This window comes from Lycium ferocissimum, chromosome 3, assembly GCF_029784015.1.
Source record: "Lycium ferocissimum isolate CSIRO_LF1 chromosome 3, AGI_CSIRO_Lferr_CH_V1, whole genome shotgun sequence".
NCBI lineage: Eukaryota > Viridiplantae > Streptophyta > Magnoliopsida > Solanales > Solanaceae > Lycium > Lycium ferocissimum.
In genome coordinates this window covers 8,587,193-8,608,043 of record NC_081344.1, presented here as the reverse complement: position 1 = coordinate 8,608,043, position 20,851 = coordinate 8,587,193, and the positions used below count along the sequence as shown (strand labels likewise).

Below are 20,851 nucleotides of genomic sequence, written 5' to 3'. Positions count from 1 at the left end.
TGCTTAGGAAAATCGGAAAACATTTTGGTGTCATGAAAGTTATATATGGTAGATTATGCTTAGCGAGGGTTACATTTTGATGAATCATATTACATATGAGACATTTCTAGTGAAATTCCGCACTTTAAACTTCGAAATATAATGAAGTAAAAACTTAATCATGTCCATTCACAGCATTGGCAAGGATAATCTGAATGAAATTCAACAAATTATTATTGTCATCTGCAAGAGGGGATGTCAATTTCTTGTCATCAAAGTCATGGTTGCACTTTAAAACAGCTACTCTAGCATCTGCTCCTTGTTTATCTATATTTCCTCCAGATTGAACAGCTTCTCTTATGCTATCAAAATCCAAATTTAGCAAACCATGTGCTCCAGTACAAGAGCCCAAAGCAGCTTTAATATTTGGATCCTTTTCACTTCGCAACAGTGCTGAACACTTATTAGTTACTGTTTTGGCCATATTTGATCCCAAATCAATTGTTAATCCTTCAAGATCATGAGCATTTTTTTGCTGCGTTAGAACGAGGATCTGATCCAAGAACCTTTAAGCAAAAGTTTGGGTCTTTGACTCCATTGTTACAAAAGTTTGACACTAAGGGAGATTGGCTTGTGGCTAGGTTTGTAACACAAGAAAATGAGAAAAATGAACAATAGGTTGGCCATTTTCTTTTGATGTGAAAGTGATATAAAATAAGCCTTTGACCATGTCTTTTTATAGTGAATTCTGTTAACTTGATTGGGATGCATTTATAGCAAGGTGATCCAATACAAATGAAGTATTTACTTGATTATGTATTGCTAAAATCCGCCCTAGATTTCTCATTATCTTCGGCCAAGATGATCAAGATCAATAAAGCATTGTGATCATATTGCAAAATCTACATATATTACATTGCAGTTTTTGACAGTAAATCATTAAACTAATAGCTCCAAATTACAGATATTTTCAAAAAAAATTGCTTATTTTCTTGAAAAAGTGGATGCTTATAGACTTGTGTTAAGGGGTGGCAAAATCAACACAAACCCACCCAATCCGTCCGGTGTTTTTACGGGTTGGGTCATGACCCATTTGTTGAGTTGACCCAACAGGTTGAACACGAAACAACCCATCTTTTGGGCGGGTCAGTTTGGGCTGCTCAACGGATTAGTTATCAACCCGTGAAGCCTAAATATTTTAGCTTCAATCTGGAATTATACGTGTTTCCTTTGCTTATTGTTCCTATATGAGAAAGCAATATCCATTTGAACAACAATTTCCTTAAATATCCTGATAAATTAATATTTTCTTATACTACAAAATATGTCATTATAACTCGAAAACGTATTGTTCTGTAATTGTTTCTTTATTCTTTGTCAGTACATTGTACTTTTTAAGCTCTTTGCAAGTGAGTCCATTTTTATAATAACAATTTTACGAAGGCCCTTTACACGTTACTCTTTTTTTTTAAAATTCTAACATTTTATTGTTGTTAAGTCTCAGTTTCTAAATGTGCTCCAACACAGTTTTTGGTAAATTGGTTAGTTATAAATTACTTATCCAATTATTATACGTTCAAATAACCAGAAATCAATTTATGATGTAATATTCAATTTCGGCATCAATTAATGGTGCTTTTTGAGTTGAAGATGGAGCTTTCATACTTGAATTTGTTTTTTCATAAATTTGGGATTTAACTTACAAGACCTTCACCGTATCACATCAGTACTCAGTAGTCAGTACTATACAAATTATAATTTGGTCAGTTTGGGTTATATTGGGCGGGTTGGGTTTTGACCTGTTATTTTACACATATTGACCCAACCCGTATTGACCCAAGTAAATTTTGTACTGGTTGGATTATGACCTGTTCATTTACTTAATCCATTTTGACCCGCTCAAATTTAACCCTACTGCTCATTTGCCACCTCTAGTTGTGTATTGGTCTCTGGCTATTTGTCATGTGATGACTTTTGACGTGGTGTTAGAGTGCAATGTATTGTTTATTTTCATCCTGCTTTGACTTCACTTCTTTTGAGCCGGGGGTCTATCAGAAACATCTTTACCTCGCAAAGGTAGAAATAAGATCTGGGTATATCTAACCCTCTCAAGACCCCACTTGTAGGATTACATAGGATATGTTGTTTAATCACTAACGCACTTGAAAGAGATTCTTTCTTCTTGGTATGCACTTGCTTACAAAAATCAGAGAACAATTTAGTGTCATGAAAGTTATGTGGATGGCCATTTTTACTCACTAATTTTCTTTCATAGTAATCAAGACTTCCATTACTCCACTACCAAGGATTATGTTGGGATGGATAGGATTTCTTCACCCTTAACCAGAGATCCCTGACTTGAGCCCTCATGAAGGAAAAAATTAGAGAGCGCTTCCTCGGGCCTGTTATTAAACTCCGCGTAGAAACTTCAGAAAAACAGAAACAGAAAAGCAAAAACTGAAACAGAAAAAACAGAAATTGTGTAAACTGGAAAATACGCAGAAACAAAAAAAATATCCGAGACCACAGAATTCACTGTGTGTCCTTAAGGAATTTAATCTCCTCACTGTACCCGAGGTTATGGATTACTTCCTCCTAGGATAAAACAGATATACCTGTCGTAGGAGTAGCGGTACCTCAAACGCCAATGACTTTGTCGAACTCAAGAACGGTAACAAATCACACACTGACTCAGTTTTGATTTTGGAGAAATATGCAGAATGCAAGAATACAAAAGATTTTGAAATTTTCAGTATTGGAAAAATGAGGCAATTTCAGTTTATATAGCCGCGAATATACCTGTTCAGAACAGGTTGGTGACTGTTCGGAAAGGCCTTGCCTTTTTCGAAAATATAAGAACATTGGAGTTTTTATTTTTATTCCGCGAATTTAATTAATATTTTCGGCGGGAATAAAAAAAATAATATCAGAAAATGAAAATTGAATTTAAATAAATTTGGTCTAAAAAGATTATCAATCAATCAGAGACTTAGTTTTGATTTTGGGTATTGGAAAAATAAGGCAATTTCAGTTTATATAGCCGCGAAAATGGCAATTTCAGTTTATATAGCCGCGAATATACTTGTTCAGAACAGGTTGGTGACTGTTCGGAAAGGCCTTGCCTTTTCCAAAAAAATAAGAATGTTGGAGTTTTTATTTTTATTCCGCAAAATTTAATTAATATTTTCAAAATCCGAAGCCAAGCAACGACGATAGCGCGAGAGGACTTCCTCTTATCAACCCTTTAAGAGCTAAAAGAAGTGTTTTCTAATATAAGCACATAACTTTCTCTTTCTACCACCAATGTGGTACAAAACTCCTTTTCAAAGGAACTTTGCTTTAAACTTCATTTTCCTTCCACCATTTTTTCCCTCCATTTCTCATTCACACCAATTTAGCTTGCTTCAATCATTAACTAGCTTTAACAGGGCCTTATACGGGTTTGAACATAAATTAGTTGAAACTCCAAAGTGAATACTGAACATGGGGAAATAAATGAAAAGAACTCTCATTACTATTTCCATTATGCTTTAACCCTCGGTACTCTTTTCTATATTGTGCTGGTTTAATAGCTTGAATGGATAAATTTTTTTCCTTTAAATACCATCATAAATATTATTTATGAATCATTTGACATATGGGACATTTCTAGTGAAATTCCCCGCTTTAAACTCCGAAATATATAAAAGCAAAAACTTCTCAATCATAATATCATATTCACGTAATAAAAAAGGTTACATAGAAATAGCATTAGTAAGGATAATCTGAATGAAATTAAACAAATTATTATTTTCAACTGCAAGAGGACTTGTCTATTTCTTCTCATTAAAGGCTATCTGGCTATGTTACACTTTGAAACAGCAAGCCTAGCATCTGCTCCTTGTTGACCTATATATCTTCCAGATTGAAAAGCTACTCTAATGCTACAAAAATCCAAATTTAGTAAATTATATGCTGAAGCACAAGAGCCCAAAGGAGCTCTAATATTTGGATCTTTTTCACTTAGCAAGAGTGGGCATAATTTGATCCCAAATCAATTGTTGATCCTTCAAGATCATGAGCATGAGCATTTTTTGCTGTCTTAGAATGAGGATCTGATTCAAGAACCTTTATGCAAAACTTTGGGTCTTTGATTGGTCTATTATGACAAAAGTTTGACACTGAAGGGGATTGGCTTGTGGCTAGCTTTGTAACACATAATGAGAAAAATCAGAGATGATGAAGGGAACAATAGTTTGGCCATTTTATTTTGATGTGAAAGTTGAAAAGAAAGTGAAGGTATGTTTTTATTTTTATTTTTTTAGTGGAGCTATGTAAAATAAACCTTTGGGCATGCCTTTTTATGGTGAAATTCTGAACATTGATTGGGATGTGCATTTTTGGCGAGGTGACCTGATATCAGGGGTATTTCCTGATAGAGAGAGGCAAAAATGGAAAATTAATTTTCGTTTGCAGAAACTTGTAGTCACTCAACTGAAAAAGGCCACGAAAGTTAACATTTTCCAGTTATTATGGTCATTTGGTTACCAAGGTTGTAGGTTGTAGTGTTGCAACTCTTAAGTGACAAAACAAAATTGTATAACTTTAGTGCAAAAATAGCTATATTACCATTTATGAAATTTACCCCAGTTTCACCATATCCTGGGAAGACCATGACTTGCCTATTTACTTGTAATGCACAAAAACTAACTTCTTCCACAGAAATAAAAGTAGTGATACAACAATAGGATATTTTCATTTTGCTACTCAAAGTGCAAACATGGTATGCTACTACAATGTAAAGTTGAAATTGGTCCCTAAATATGATCACAGAACATATCGGATGAAAAATATAATTTTTTTTTTATCGGATGTCCTCGAAGGGACATGAAAAATATAATCAACTATAGATTCTCCAACGTAAAATGGACCAACAGTAGTGTACATGAAACCTGCATCTAGGAGATGAAATGGATTCACATTGGCCATTCTCCTAAATTTTATCTGTAACTCTAAAACTCACCATCCAATATCTCTGCAAGAGTTTTCGCAAATGGAGTGACTCTAAACAGGCTGGCCTGCAGAATGCAAAAATAACAACGAGAACCGGTTAAAATATATCCAGCAAAGTTCTTGATGAAGAACGTATCTGTTAAAATATACCATCAAAGTATAATTCAATGTGTTAGCAAAGATATTATAAAGGAGTTAGGGGCAATGATGATGCATTTCTTTTTGGTCTGGGGAGTGGAAAGGTTGTGTACTAGAAGGGGCGGAGCTACAGCTCTGCTTACGGATTCGGCAGATGTCAGTAGCTTTGGCCAAACTATGTATTTGTTTTTTTTTTTTTTTTTAAATCTACGTGATATTCAGAATCCAGTAAGCTGACTTTTCTAAAATCTAGAACCCATAAACTCAAAATCCTAGCTTTTACCGGCTAATCGAATTACCATCTAGTTCACACATATAGGCATGCATTCATAGTTTGTCTATCGCTAGCTGAACCACAAATAAGACACTCTTCTAACAAATGCAAGAATGTAGTTTTTGTTTCTTTTTCTTTCTTTCCTTCCTTCCTTTTCTCCCCTGGAACAAGGAATGCTATCGCCTGAGATGGTATATAGCCAACTTTTTTGTTCCATGTGAATTTTCATGCCGGAATAGGATAAAAAGGTAAGGGATGACTTTAAAATTTCAATCTTCATCATATCAAAAGAACCGGCAGTCCAACAGGTATTGAATAAGAAGGAAAGCATAAACAACTTGCCTGCTGAATTTCAGAGAACTCGGTGAACAAGTCATCAGGTATGGACCAGTCAAAAATATCAAAATTCTCTTTGATCCTTGATTCATGTGTGCTTTTAGGAAGTACACTATGACCCATCTGCACACCCCAACGAAGACAAACCTGAGCCGGAGTCTTTCCCAATTTCTCAGCAACTGAGACAACAACAGGCTGCTTCAGGACCTCATCACCCTTAAGGAATACTAAACCAGGAGAACCGAGCGGTGAATAGCCCTGAAAGAAATAAAAATAAACATATTAAAAGACCGAAATAAAAGAAAGCGATCGACAGTCTATTCATGAAACTGATTAATAGTAATAAATCAACCAATTCCGAGTAGAAATAGACTAAAATATATGCAAATGTGAAAACTGCTTTTGGATAGTGAGCTTACAGAGAGGTGCACTCCCCTGGATTGGCATAATTCCTTTAATTTTGTCCGCTGACATGTAGGATGACACTCCACTTGGTTAACAGCGGGAGGAATACGAGCTGTTTCGAGAAGATATCCGAGTTTTTTAGTAGAGAAATTGCTAACCCCAATAGCTCTAGCCTTCCTCGAATCATAAAGTTTCTCCATTGCTTGCCATGTGCTTGGTATATCTGCTGGAAACAGATTTTCAGGTTTAAAGTGATCGGCAGCATTCTTCATCCGGATAGGCCAGTGAATCTTCAAAAAAAGATAAAACCAAATAGGAAAATGAAAATGCAAGCCACTCAGAAGTTTAACAACTCATTTGATCCCCTTTTTAAGAGAATTCTTTTATAAGACACAGGCATAGCAGCAGATGCTTCTAAAAGATAGTCAACCGAAAGGGAAACATCTAGTCAGCATCACATATGAAAAGCTTCTGTTAAGCAGTACTCACGAGGTACAAATCAATGTAGTCGAGTTGCAGATCATCTAGAGTTTTCGTAAATGCCACCGGTACATCTTCAGGTGCATGATCAGTGCACCTACACAAGTTCATATATTACAATCTATGAATATCTTTAAACCCAAAGGACAGAAGTTAATGGAAAAGAACCAGTGAACAACAATGCAATTGCTTGAATGCATGTCATCTGAATCAACTATGACACGCGTTTGACATAAAACTAAAAAAGGACACTTGATGCATATAAATGGAAGGAATTAAAAGATCCTATTACTAAAGGCAGCTTAGAGTAGTTGTTTCATTGTCTAATATTAGGAAGCTAAAGCATACATCAAAAGCACCATTACATCCCACAACTCAAAAGAGATAGAGAGACAAAGAGAGAGAACTCAACAACGCTAAATCAAAAAAGGATGGTTGATAACTGATGAGACCACAAACATTGAATAAGTTGACTTCCAAAAGGACAGAAATGTGTTCTGTTATATTTAGGGTGAGAAACGAAGAAAAATATGTTTTTTATTAATTTGTTTGACTCTTGATTACCAGAGTTTGGATGTAATAAAGAGATCTTCCCTCTTGACAACACCATCATTGAAAAGCCTCTTCAGAACTTCGCCAATCTAATTAAATGGAAAAAAAAAGTCAGTAGAGGTAATACTTCTGGTTACAGATTAATGCAGAAAAGAGGAACACAAACATTGATCATGTTATACATTCTATAGAAATAAATCATAGTTTTAAGCAAACAACAATAAATTATTAGTCCAGCACATGTTTTGAAAAACAAATCTCCAGCTAAAACAATAGACATGGCATAAAGAGGAGTTCAAAGCTTGTAAGGTTAAGATGTTAAATCCACTTTTGACAGGAATAACCTAATGCTAGAGAATTTGCAAAAAAGTGGCATGTCTATTAGTAACGAAGCCAACAGGACAATTAAAATGCCATCTTTCTCAAAGCTCATTATGGCTTTTCAGATTATTTTGTGTGCTCATATCTGAGATCCAAGATAAAACCCAAATATGTTTTCACCCTGCACCACAGCACCAGCATTTGAGGAACATGTGAAAAGATATGTGAAGCGTAAGTGACAACTTAAAAATGTCTTTGGAAAAAAACAGAAATCTCAATAAAGCACTTTATATTGTGTCCATTTGTGATAACATGTGTAATGCAAGAGACATTCATCTATGAAAAGCCTATATTTGCTTAATCATTAACTTAAATTACCTCCTTTTCATTGCCATAAACTTGAGCACAATCAATATGACGGTATCCAACCTGTAGTATAAATGAGAAGTGAATAACTAACTCCGAAAAATTGCGCGAAATACCAAATATGACACTGCTCTAATTTTCTTGCACTAGACAATCATCCCTTGCTAACCACAATGCTGTCAATGTAGTAATTGCAAGTGACACTTCAAAAGCGGGCGACTTTCTAAATTGATCCGTTACAAGTATGTTAGTACCAAATGTGGGACACATTTCTTCACTTTTTTCCACATTGCGGACGTTATACCAGAGTCTAATCATATATTTATGTGACAAAGATAATTTTTACAGTTGAATCTGTGATCCCAAATACATCTGTCCAAAATGAATCCTGCATTTTAATGTGGTACCATTGACATTGGCAGCTAGTCGCCGCAGAAAAATACTTACTCACACAAGAGGCATATCCAAGATTTTAAATTTATGGGCTTTGAACCAAAACTCTATTTGCTTAATGGGTTCAGGATACTTTATTTATATGTATTAACTGAATTTCTTTATACAAATACATAGTCTGAGCTAAAATTGCCAGGTTCTGCCAAACCCATAACTCAGGGGCGCATAAATTTTGAACCCAGTAAATTTGATGGAGGTGGTAGAATTACGAATATGAACCAATAACATTTAAATCCTAGATAAGCCTCTGGCGTAACGTCTATTGTAGCTCGGGGGAAAGGTGCATTGACGTGTTTTACATAAACTTTAATTAATATGTATTCACAAGAATTTAGTAAATTAAAGTTGGCTTCAAGGCTAAAAACTTATCCGCACCCCATATTTCAATCGAATAAATACACGGCAATTATCTTCACGTTCACTCATGTCACAAATCATAGTCAATGAGTGCACATTCTCACAGTAATTACTGGTTTAATAAAGGTAAATTACTCCCTCCGTCCAAATTTTAACTATCGCTTTAGCTCAAAAAAATTGTCCCAAAATAATTATCTATAACATTAAATAAGTACTCCCTCCGTCTCAATTTATCCGAGGGTATTTTACTGGGCACGAAGTTTAAGAAAAAAAGACTTTTGAATCTTGTGGTTTGAAACAAGTCAAAGAAATTTTTGTGGACAAAAACCATTTCATTAAGGGCAAAACAGAAATTTTAGAGTTAAATTATTACTAAATATATAAATGTATCATTCTTTTTGGGACTGATTTAAAAGGTAAAAGTGTTGTATAAATTGGGACGGAGGAGTAGTTATTTTGAATATTGTTCAATTCTGAAAAAACATAACGCGGTTAACTAAGTAAAATATACATGTATTTATTGTTTTCCTGGACGTAAAAAGAGCTAAAGCAACCGTTAAGGAGTATTAAAAAAACTGAAACAAACTAATCAACAGAACCTTGATGGCAGTCTCAACAGCTTGGCCAACGAGACCAGGATCAGACCCCCCCGTACCTAAACCCACTGACGGAATCTTGGCTCCAGTATTCAATTCAAAGTATTGTACACTTTCAGCCATTTGGCACACTCTTCAAAACAAATTAAGCTTAAGACTAATTTGGAGTCAACGAGAAGGAGACAATTCCAAAAAAGAACTAAAGAAGAAAGAGAGTGGAAAGTGAAATGTGAATTATTAGCAAACACATGGTGTCAACTGAGTGACAGTAAGCCACGATAGTTTTTAAAAATTTGGATTAGGGAGAATCGTGTCAGGTTATAAGAATTTTGCTCAATTAGAAGTATTTTATTTACAGAAATCTTTTTCATTGTTTGGTTGCATGTTATTTTGCATCCGATGTTTGGTAACTGTATTGAAGTCCGACTATATTTGGATTTGCGTCGGGTATAACTCATTTTACGGGAGGAAATGCTCCTTACCACGGATTTTTTCATATCCACGGCTCGAATCCGAGACCTCTAGTTAAGGGAAGAGCACCACATTTTTTTGTGGTGTTACGGTTCAATTTTCACATAACTTTGGCTCTCTATCGTGAACAAACAAATTCGCCTCCTAATTCATTGTATGGAAATTAGGAAACCAAGTTTAAAGGTATTTTTTTAAAACCTTTTTTAGTACAAGAGAAAAGGGTGAAGGTTCAGGTGATTTTCTGAAGAAGGTATTAGACACTGGATATTAAAAATCCACACAATGCGGTTGACCTACGAATTTAATATTTTATGGCTAAAATTGTATTCTTTTTTTTGGAAAATGTGTTTAAGGATTTACATGTATAAAGGTAGAAAGAAGCTTATTGACGGCCAATTAATTAAAAGAGGAAGTATCTTTTCTTTGGAAAACGAGCTTTAGGAGGGTGTTTACTTTTGAAATTTTTTTTTAGCATTTCAATTATATATTTAATTCAATTAATGAATTAGTTTTATAATTAGGCTAATTATGAAGGAATAAATCTTTTTAAAATGTGTACAATTTATTAAGACTTTAAATTATAATTATAACCCAATTTCTTAATCCGCTAATGAACTCATTTATTTTTAACTTAAAAGAATATAACGATCTTTTAAGTTATTTAACAATAAGTGTTTTGACCCTTGGCCCTTTACGTTGAAAACTTATGCTAAAAAAAGTATTTGGATCCTTAACTCTTTTTCTTTTTTTGTTAAATCTGCTTTAAAAATGAAAGAGTCATATAAATTAGGACGGAAGAGTAATTATTTTCAATATTTTCTATATTGAGCAATTCTGAAAAAAACATCCACGTAATAAATGTGGGTAACTAAGTAAATTATAGATGTATTTATTGTTTTACTTGGTGGACGTAAAAAGAGCTAAAACTGCGGTTACAATCGGACGGAACGAGTATCAAAAACTGATACAAACTAATGAACTGAATAGCAGAGAGAAAGAACCTTGATAGCAGTCTCAACAGCTTGGCCAACAACACCAGGATCAGATTGCCACGTACCTAAACCCAGTGATGGAATCTTAGCACCAGTATTCAATTCAAAGTATTGTATATATATACTTTCCGCCATTGACAAACTCTTCAAAGAACATTAAGCTTACGACTTAGGAGTCAACGAGAAGGAGACAATTCCCAAAAAGGCAAAAAGAACTAGAGAAGAAAGAGAGTGGAAAGTGAAATGTGAAGTAATAGCAAACACATGCTGTCAACCGAGTGACAGTAAGCCACGATAACTTAAAAATTTTGGACGAGGGAGAATTGTGTCAGGTTTCCAAGAAAAATACCTTTAATAGAAAGTATTTTATTTAAAGAAATCTGTTTCATTGTTTGGTTGTGTTTATAGATATAGTTTTTTTGGTTTTTCACCCGGAAACGCCGTATGGCCCATTTTTGGAGGAAACGCCCTCTACCGAGGGTCATTTCATTTCTGAATATTTTTTTTTTTTTTTCACTCGGTGTCTTGTACCTGCATTGAAGCCCAACTATATTCGGATTCGTGCTGAGTATGACCCATTTCTGGAGGAAACGTTCCCTACCAAGGGTATTTCCATACCTAGGGTTCGAACTCAAGACCTCTGATTAAGGGAGGAACAGTCATATTCGTTGCACCACATCGCTTTGGTGGTATGGATATAGTTGATTATATGGAAAAGGGCTAAATATACCTCTGCACTATCATAAATAGTTTAAATATACCCTCGTTTGAGTTTCAATCCAAATATACCCCTCCTGTTATACTTTCGGTCCATATATACTCCTCCCATTATACTTTGGCACAAATTTATTCTTAATTTTGACGGAAAGACACGTGGCAAACTTAGAATTAAATGAAGAATTAAATGACCTACCACAATTTTAAATATATAATTTCTTTAGAAATTCACCTGTTTAACTAGTCCCCACCCATTCCCTCCGCTTTCAGTTTTTTTTTCTTTTTCTTTTCATCTTAGCTTCTTCTCTTTTCATTTCAATTATTCACTGGCGCGATGTTAATTACATCTACTTTTGTGATCAAGCGCTATTGGAATTTTGAGGAAAATGAATATTAGAAAACTTGAACTTGGAGATTACCTTGGTACTTTGAGCTGTTCCCCATAATTCCCATTAAATTTGTGTTAAAATATAATAGGAGATGGATATTTGGACCGAAAGTATAACGGAAGAGGTATATTTGGACCGAAACTAAAATAAGGATTTAAACTATTTTCAATAGTACAGTGGAATATTTGACCCTTTTCCGTTGATTATATGGGCTAGATCCAATCTCATACATGATAATTTAACCATATTTTATTGTATTATAAATAGTATTTGATAATAAATGACATTTAAATTTTTTTATAGCCTAACTTTCTCTTACTGGCATTGTTTGACAATTTAAATTAAAATTTGGTAAACTATATCCAGCTGCACAAATTCAAGCTTCAATTCCAGATTCGCTATTCCTTTGTCTTTGGTACTTGGTAGTTTAGTTAATAGCTCAACCTTTCAACCAAACCTGCTAATCAACTTCATATTTAAGTTTCCAATCGAAGATCTTGATCCAACAACCTCACTAGAAAAATGTAGGAATTTTATTTTCGCGCAAACTTGCAATCCAATGAACAAATTGCAATGAAGAAGAATATATGTAGGAAGAAAATCTTGAAGAAGGACTTGAAAACACTGTTAAAGATCATTATGAAACTTGATTCAGATTTTTTGATCTGCGTATTTGTGATTTGCTTCGATTAAGTATTATGAGGTTTTTGTTGAAAACATCTTAAGGAACCTGAGTATCAATATTGGAGGTGTTTGACGATATCAGGCAGATTTAAGCTGAATTTTAGATTTGAAAACTCAAGGCTATGTGTTTCCCCCAGTATATCTGCGTATATCCTTATGAATATCGATGCATATCACACTCTATAACCGTTGATCTCATGTATATATATTAATATCCATGAAAATATGTGTGTAATATACAATATGTGTGTAATATACAATGATATACGTGATATACAACGTGATATATGCATGTCGCATTGATGTTTTCAAGGTCTGAGTTTTGACTTCTAATGTTCCTTATATAGTGTATATAACCTCGTTCATATATTTCCTAAACCACGTACAAGTTAAATTAATTCCAACCACACCAACTCAAAAAATATTTAAAATGTAATTTAAATGTAGAATGAATCTTGGTCCTTGGGTAGCAAAATAAAGGAGAGGCGATGGAGCTTCTGCATAGGTCACGACTATCGAGATTGGTGGAGATAACAGTGGACTTGTTGGCTCTGATGTGTTGTTTAGTTTTGGGTTTTGAAAGAGTTGGCTAACGAATGCTAATTTTTATGTACTATTGTTGCCATGCCTAATCCTTGCTTAAATTTGATGCCGACAACTACGTACCATGACTGGTATATATGTGTCAATTTCCTAGGTCATACGTGTTCAATTGAATAGCACTTGGACTACAATTGGATTAAAGCAATAAATCGGGACCATAACTGCTACTTTTTCTTGAAGAATAACATTGTCAACTAGATATACAAACACAAAAACATAAAAACAAAAAAGAAATCTTTTAATTATAAGTTGCTCGAATAAATTCTTACAACTAGCTCTTAGATAGTTACGTTAGATATAGAATCCCAAATAGACGTAAGCTACATGAGGTCATATGGAACACTTGTAGCACAAGTATCCGACAACTTTAGCTTCATACGGCAGATCAAATTAATTAATCCCAGTAAGAAATAAGCCTCTGTTTTGGCTTCCAAGTGTGTTCTTAATTATGTTTAGGTCTAACAATATTCTATCAGTAATAATTCAATATCTCATACTTTCCAACATATAAAAATATGGTGACGAAACAATATTAATCGTCCCTTTTAACTTGGAGCTGTCTCCAAATTTAATTTCTGATTTCTGTAGCTGGCCGCTTGCATAAGCAGAAAAAAGTGTGCCTTTCGTTACTTTTTGTACGTAATTGGTGTTACTATAAAGTCGGTATAAATTAACGTTGATACTAAACATGGTTGCACTAGAGTCACAATCTATATATAATAGGAGAGGCAAAACAATGAGAGATGATAAGTGTCATCACCACAAAATTTCTATTTTAAAATACAAAAAATTAAAGGCAAAATTTACATAACAAAAATTAAATTTAAATTTGATCAACTTAAAGATAACCACGACATGTGCCGCCAACTGCATGGTAGTTTAATTCATCCCACTTGGTTATGATGAATTTGAATTTCAAAATAAATATTCGACTTGAGATAACAAAAATTAAATTCAAATTTGTTCAACTTAAAATGAAAAGTCTACCAATTGACTCCAACTTCTAATCATGGTCATGGGCAGTTTAATTCTGCTACAAACTACTCCACGGAATTTTTAAAAAAATCCTCTTTAATCTCACAAACCAATTTTCCCACTCAGGTCATGCAAAGTGGGGCAAAGAATTAGGATAGGGCGGTGCAAAAAATGACACGGTAAGGTGTTCCGTGACAACATTCAGGGGATAGCAGGCTCGCGAGAAGAGGCGAAGTGAAGAATGAACAACATTAGGGGTCTAATTTACGAAGAGATCAGAGAAGTACAAGAGTTTCACGGAGCATGTGATTCCTGATGTTGTGACTTATATAGAGCGCGCTAGGAAAAGACTATTAATGCTATTGATTTTATTAACATAGCAAAATTTTGTGTTTTGCTTTGGAACAAACAGGTAACACAGTGTTTGGTATATCATACTGCTGGAAAAATATCAAGGTAAGTCAAATTTTATTAAACTTATTAATTCAATTTATTTACTTAAGTGTTCCTACATAGGTCATAGATGCTAGTGAAGAACTCAATATAGGTCACATATGTGTTACAATTGTTGGAGTATTCGAATGAATTAAAAAATTAAGGAAAAAAAGGATATAACATGGTTTAATTTGAAATGATCCTAATTCACATATTAAATTTAAACTTTACGTACACCTAAGATTGTGATTAAAGGTAATTGACTGCTCATCATTTGAAGATAATGAAGAAAAAGGCAAAAAATTAGTGAAAAATATAATCTTATATGGCTTTATTTTTTAATTTAATTTGGTCCAGATCCTCATCCTAAGCACTGAAGGGTTTGGATCGCTTTATACAAAAGCAAAAGAAAGGGAAAATGTATTGCTTATTGCACTTAAATCTAAAACAAAAATAATCAAATATCGGTAGATCTTATGATAAAATTAAAAAACAAAACTTCTCTGTTTATACTTTGGATGAATTCAAATCACAATCTAGAATACAATATAGTATTATTTTTATTTTTATTATAGTTAAAACGCTAAATTAGTAAGTTAGTTAAATCACAGAGAAATTACAATATAACAAGAAGGATAAAAATAGTGTGCGTGAGTACTAGACTTTTATACTTTAGTCAACTGGCAAGCTAATAAAAGTCACGTGATAATATAATTATATTATGTAAGAGATAGGTCAATAACGATAACAAGGAACAAGAATAGAGAAAAAGTAAAATTTCCACTACAAAATTTTAAATGGATTTTTTTTTCATGAGGACAAGTGTGGTTAACTTTTAAATTAACTGTGATGTTCTTTGAATCTAAATAAAAAGATAAAAGTTTTTAGGTTGCATATGATTAGTTTTTGAACATGAATTGAAAGATAATTGTTTTGAATTTTAATTGAAACATAGCAAGTTTTAAAACATAAAAATTACATCACTAATTTTACATCATGATCACTTATATTAACTAATCAACAGTATTTCTAATATTTCACACCTTTATTATTTTTATAATCTTATAATATGTCAATTGGGTATTAATTTAAATTTCTGTATAAGATTACATATTAAATTTTATGTTTTTCATATTTCATAAATTTATTATTTTAAGTATTGTTATGTCAAACAGATGCAACAAAAATTATTACTAGAATAAATTAAGATATTAAGATAATTAATTTTCCTTATTGTTAACGGCGCATCGCGTGGGTTCTAATACTAGTAATAATAATTTGAGTAACAATGAAAAATAGAAGAGTCAAAAAACACTATAAAATTACAATTTAAAAATATAAAACAAAAAAAAATTAAAAACTGCAAACTCAGGAAAAAAACTGCTTCGTGCATTTATGGGGGAGAGAATATAGTCTTTACTGTTTTTCACAAACAGTCTTTTATTTCTTTCCCTACAAGTTTGCCTTTTCTTCTTATCCAACTACCGCGAAGCTATATGTTTGAAACATGCAAGGAATTTTTTCTCTCCAACTTTTTGTGTATTATTTCTGGTCACTGGAGTACATCTTTTTGCTTTTTGAAGATAGTCCTTTTCCTGGTTCGCAAGCTCTGGTATCTTAGCCTTATCAGTTACTGTTTTGGTTTATATATTGAAATATACAAGTTTGTTGTCTTGCACTATATAAAGTTTCTTAATTTATTCACATGCTTCACTTTATAAGATTAACATTTGAGTTTTCTTTATAATTCTTTTATGTTTTGTACTGGCAGAACCAAGACTTAAAATGCAACATAATGCAATTAAAATCAACAAGAACGGTACTACCAAAGGAAGAAGGAGACAGAGAATTTTTATTCTTGGCATGGAGTTGTCAGTTTACTGTGTTGCCTATACTTTCAGGATAGTTTCATTCTTATATGAGAAATACTGAGAATTAGTTAATGTATTTATCTATTGATTTTGATACCTATGGTCTAACCTTAACATCAATTTTTTTTTTTTTTTTTTTTTAAGAAGCTAAGATGGTTTTTTTGAAAAGGGAAGCTAAGATATTTTTCGCAGTCATTTTTTATGGGTAAGTTGGTTTGGTAAATCATTATGACATAAAGAGTTCAATTTGACAATATCTTCATTTTTCGTTGCCTAGCTCCTTGGTGACCAATATGTTTTACTTTATATTTTACCTATTTGTTGTTTAATAGATTAATGGAAACATGTGGATTCTTAGTTTCTCTTTATACATGTCAGATCTCTATGTTAAGGAAATAATAAAGCAGTCCATTGAGATGCAAAATAATTTGTGTGAAAAAAAAAATACATGTCGAATGCAACCATGCATGCTTGAGATGAAAACGGATATATATTCTTAAGGTGAACCCGGTAATTGTATTTGTTCTATTACCAAATGACCCTCTGAGAAAAAAGACTACCTAAGAAATTTGAAGAATGTAAGAAATTTTTAAATAATATCTACAACCTTAACATCATATCTAACAAAAATCTTTTGCTTACATCAGGATTAGCTAAGTTTCGCAACAAATTGGACAAACTTAAGTGGGACAACTAAACTTGGTGTTATTCCCGGTGGTCATTTGCAACAAGGGGAGATCACTTATGGCACGGCGGGGTGAGGCTGATGGAGATAGTAGTCTATATTCTGTAGAATTTGACTTATATGCTCAACCACTCTCTTTTTAATGGTCACATTTGTTTTTACATAATACAACTTAGTCTCTTTTGTCTTTTGACAAAGCTGCGAATATATTTTACAAGATTCAACTTTGTGTTCTACTTAATTCAAATGGATGAGAGTTTGTCAAGAGATTAGGTAATGACAAAATTTTAATTCAAAGCATATAAATATGCTTCTTTGAAGAATAGATAATAAGAATAAAGCACCATACCAAACTGCAGAAGGATATTGCAGTGTTAAGATTTCGTTGAATGAATATTGCAAGGATAATATTTGAATTTTTTCTATATTAAAATTAACCAACATTTTAGGTTAAGAAATTCAAGATAAGTCCTCCTTTGTATATGAGATTTACGTATAAAGTATAAAAAAAATTTTATCTCATCATAGTTGAGTGTAGCTGTTAAGATAGTCTTTCATTATAATAGTTATTCATATTTAATGTTTACACTAAATCATACTAATTTATTAATTAATTTCTTTTTATATTAACCGCGCATCGCGTGGATACCAATACTAGTAGAAGAGAAATTGCTAGCAGATCTCCGAAAGCCTTGGTAGCCGGCTCTGGCTGCACTTACCACATTCATCACTTCTAGATATAGAAAACTTTTTTCATTGAAGAAGCCATATTTTATATACTACTAGACGTCCTAGGCCGTCGTCTTCTGCCCAACACTTTAAATTATAGTGTATCTATGTGTATGTAATTATTTTTAAATAGTGATTTTATATATATATATTATGTTCAAAACACGATTAATATAACATTGTAATTTGTGCTCCGTATCTAAAATTTTATTATATTAATGTTTGCTACGAATACAAAATCGGCAAATTTATTAATATTTTTTAAAAGAGAAGACTTGTTTAAAAGGAAACTATTTTCCTCTCTTTGAAATAAAACAATAGCAATATTTAAGCATCGGTTGATATTTTCAATTTTAATTCGATTAATTTAAAGGTGTAAAATACTTATTATTTTTTATCAAATTTTGATTTGGATAATTCTAATTCAAATTATTAAATTAATTTTACATGTTTAAAACGAAACAAAATAGAAATTGATTTTCTATTTAAATGATGAAATACTATTTTTTAATTTTTGATAAATATTCTGTTTAGCTCATTTTACTTTTCATGTTGTCTTTTGCATGGTTTTTTAAGAAAACGTCGATTAGAATTATAATTTGACTAATTTACTTTATTCATTATTTGATGTCTATTTGATTTTTTTTACGACATTAATCTCTTTTCACATTATTATATCTTATTTTAAAATATAAATATTTTAAGTATATTTATTTTAGTGAACATAACAAATAAATGACATGGCGGAATAGCAAATACAACGCTTTTTAATATTTAGATTAGATAAAGTTAATATAAAAAAAATCGTATGGTTTGACTGCTTAACTTTTTGAAGAAAAGCAGTTTCATTTCTTTCACTAATGGATTGATACGCACGTGGCAATGAATCCATCATTATTGACTTAATGAGATACTTTGGAAATTAGTGTTTACTACGAAAACAAAGTCCTTTTTTTTTTGGACATTATTTTTTTTTTTAATATGGGGTTCACTTTTTTTTTTTTTTTTGATATTGCTTGATTTTGTTAATATGGGGTCCATTTTTTATATTGCTTGGTGTTGTTTAGTATAGGGCCCACCCTTTTGGACATTATTAGTTTGCACTATTTTTATGCATATATATATATATATATATATATATATATACACACACTATGTTCAAAACACGATTAATATAACATTGTAATTTGTGCTCCGTATCTAAAACTTTATTATATTAGTGTTTGCTACGAATACAAAGTCTGCACGTTTTTTTTTGACATTGTTTGTTTTTTTAATATGGGATTCACTTATTTTTTTTTATATTGCTTGATTTTATTAATATGGGATCTACTTTTTTTTTCCCCGTGAGTTTGGAGATAGTGGGTTCCACCTTTTTTACTTTATTTTTTTAATGTTCAAAACACGATTAATATAACATTGTAGTTTGTGATCCGTATATAAAACTTTATTATATTAGTGTTTGTTACGAATACAAAATTACATACACATTGTTTGTTTTTTAATATGGGATTCACTTTTTTTTTATGTTGCTTGATTTTGTTAATATGGGGTCCATTTTTTTTTTGCTCGTGAGTTTGGAGACGGTGGGTTGCACTTTTTTGCCTTTTTTTTTTTTTTTAATATTGGTTGGTTTGTGTTTAATGTGTGGGCCCACAACTAAATTATAGTTTATGTTCCGTATCTAAAACTTTATTATATTAGTGTTTTATTACTAATACAAAATCTGCACGTTTTTTTTGACATTGTTTATTTTTTTAATATTGGTTGGTTTGTGTTTAATATGGGGACCTAATTTTTTTTTTTTTTTAAATATTAGTTGATTTGTGTTTAATAATATGTGGGCCCACAAATTTTTTTTTGGGGCCCACAGACGGACGACCAAAAAGTGCACCAAAGTGGTGCTTCTATATAGTAGTAAAGTAAAGTTGCTAACTAACCGTTATAAAATGTGACCCTTCACCTTAATATATGATTTGAAGGTTCACTAACATTAATAGTCATACACAAAAGTGGCAAAATCATAACCTACATTTACTTCTAGATATTGAAACATGAACTTAACTTCACTTTTTTGAAATCAATCAAATTATGTTAATCATTTAACTATGTAAAAGCTTTTACAATATCTGTAAAGCTTAAAGGTTTAATTATTAGCCTACTTAGTATTAAGGAGAAGTGTCAATATCTAAGATGACGTGAATATTATCATGCGAGTTGTGACTTGCTTGTTTAGATCATGCGCTGCCACATCTCATAGGGACAGTTATAGAAGCAGACGACATACAATGAACTAAGGAGAATAAATATGTGTCACAATTGAGTTAAATAAATTTAACCATAATGTTTGACTACAAAACCAACTTGGGAGGGCATCCTCCTCAACCTCGAATGTCACCACACACGTTTCTCAAATCTATAAAAATTCTTGTAGATTAGACTAATCGCTTTTGACGACCTTATCACCTAACAATGTCCATTTTTTTTTTTTGAGCAACTCAAAATGAAATTACTCTTTCAAACCAACCAAGAACATTTGGTACACATATATATATCTGGCAAATTCTCTTTGACTATCAATGTTGTACTTTGTTTCCCAAGGAACAAAATGACTACTCTTAGATTGGCAATATGAAATTACTCTTTTTCCTTTGCATTTTAGTCGTATGGATTTGGATAATTAACACAAACTTCAGTATGTACATGTGACTTTACGCTATAGCCATTTTGAATTTTTACCTTTAACAACAGGCCTAAGTTTGTTTGTTTGATATTTTGGAGTTATTTCATTTTCTGAGCTTCTGCTAAATTTGATGGATGACGACCATGCCGATCAAATTAATCGAGATTGGAATTGAAGGTGCTGGGAATAATTCCAAGTGAGCTCTTGAAGATTTTAAATATGGGCTCCTTAAATTAACTTTGTTGTCATCCTTGTTCGCATAATTTTATAACGGGTATCTTACTTGGACATCACTATTTAACATGTATGTTAATGTACCCTCTTTTAAAAAGAATTCCACGTCTATACCTACTTTAGAACAACTTCGA

General features: G+C 32.3%; 1 protein-coding gene across 1 annotated transcript; it reads right to left on the bottom strand.

Annotated features, from left to right (window-relative positions):
• Positions 1 to 154: 154 nt before the first annotated feature.
• Positions 155 to 9,493, bottom strand: LOC132048657 (NADPH-dependent aldo-keto reductase, chloroplastic-like). Its single transcript, XM_059439357.1, has 10 exons — positions 9,253 to 9,493; positions 7,856 to 7,906; positions 7,169 to 7,245; positions 6,614 to 6,701; positions 6,139 to 6,414; positions 5,678 to 5,977; positions 4,982 to 5,036; positions 2,779 to 2,818; positions 2,324 to 2,405; positions 155 to 514 (listed from the first exon to the last, which is right to left on the bottom strand). Exons 1-10 carry the CDS (start codon positions 9,370 to 9,372, stop codon positions 155 to 157), a joined length of 1,449 nt encoding a protein of 482 aa, XP_059295340.1. The 5' UTR covers positions 9,373 to 9,493.
• Between the last annotated feature and the right edge of the window lie 11,358 nt (positions 9,494 to 20,851).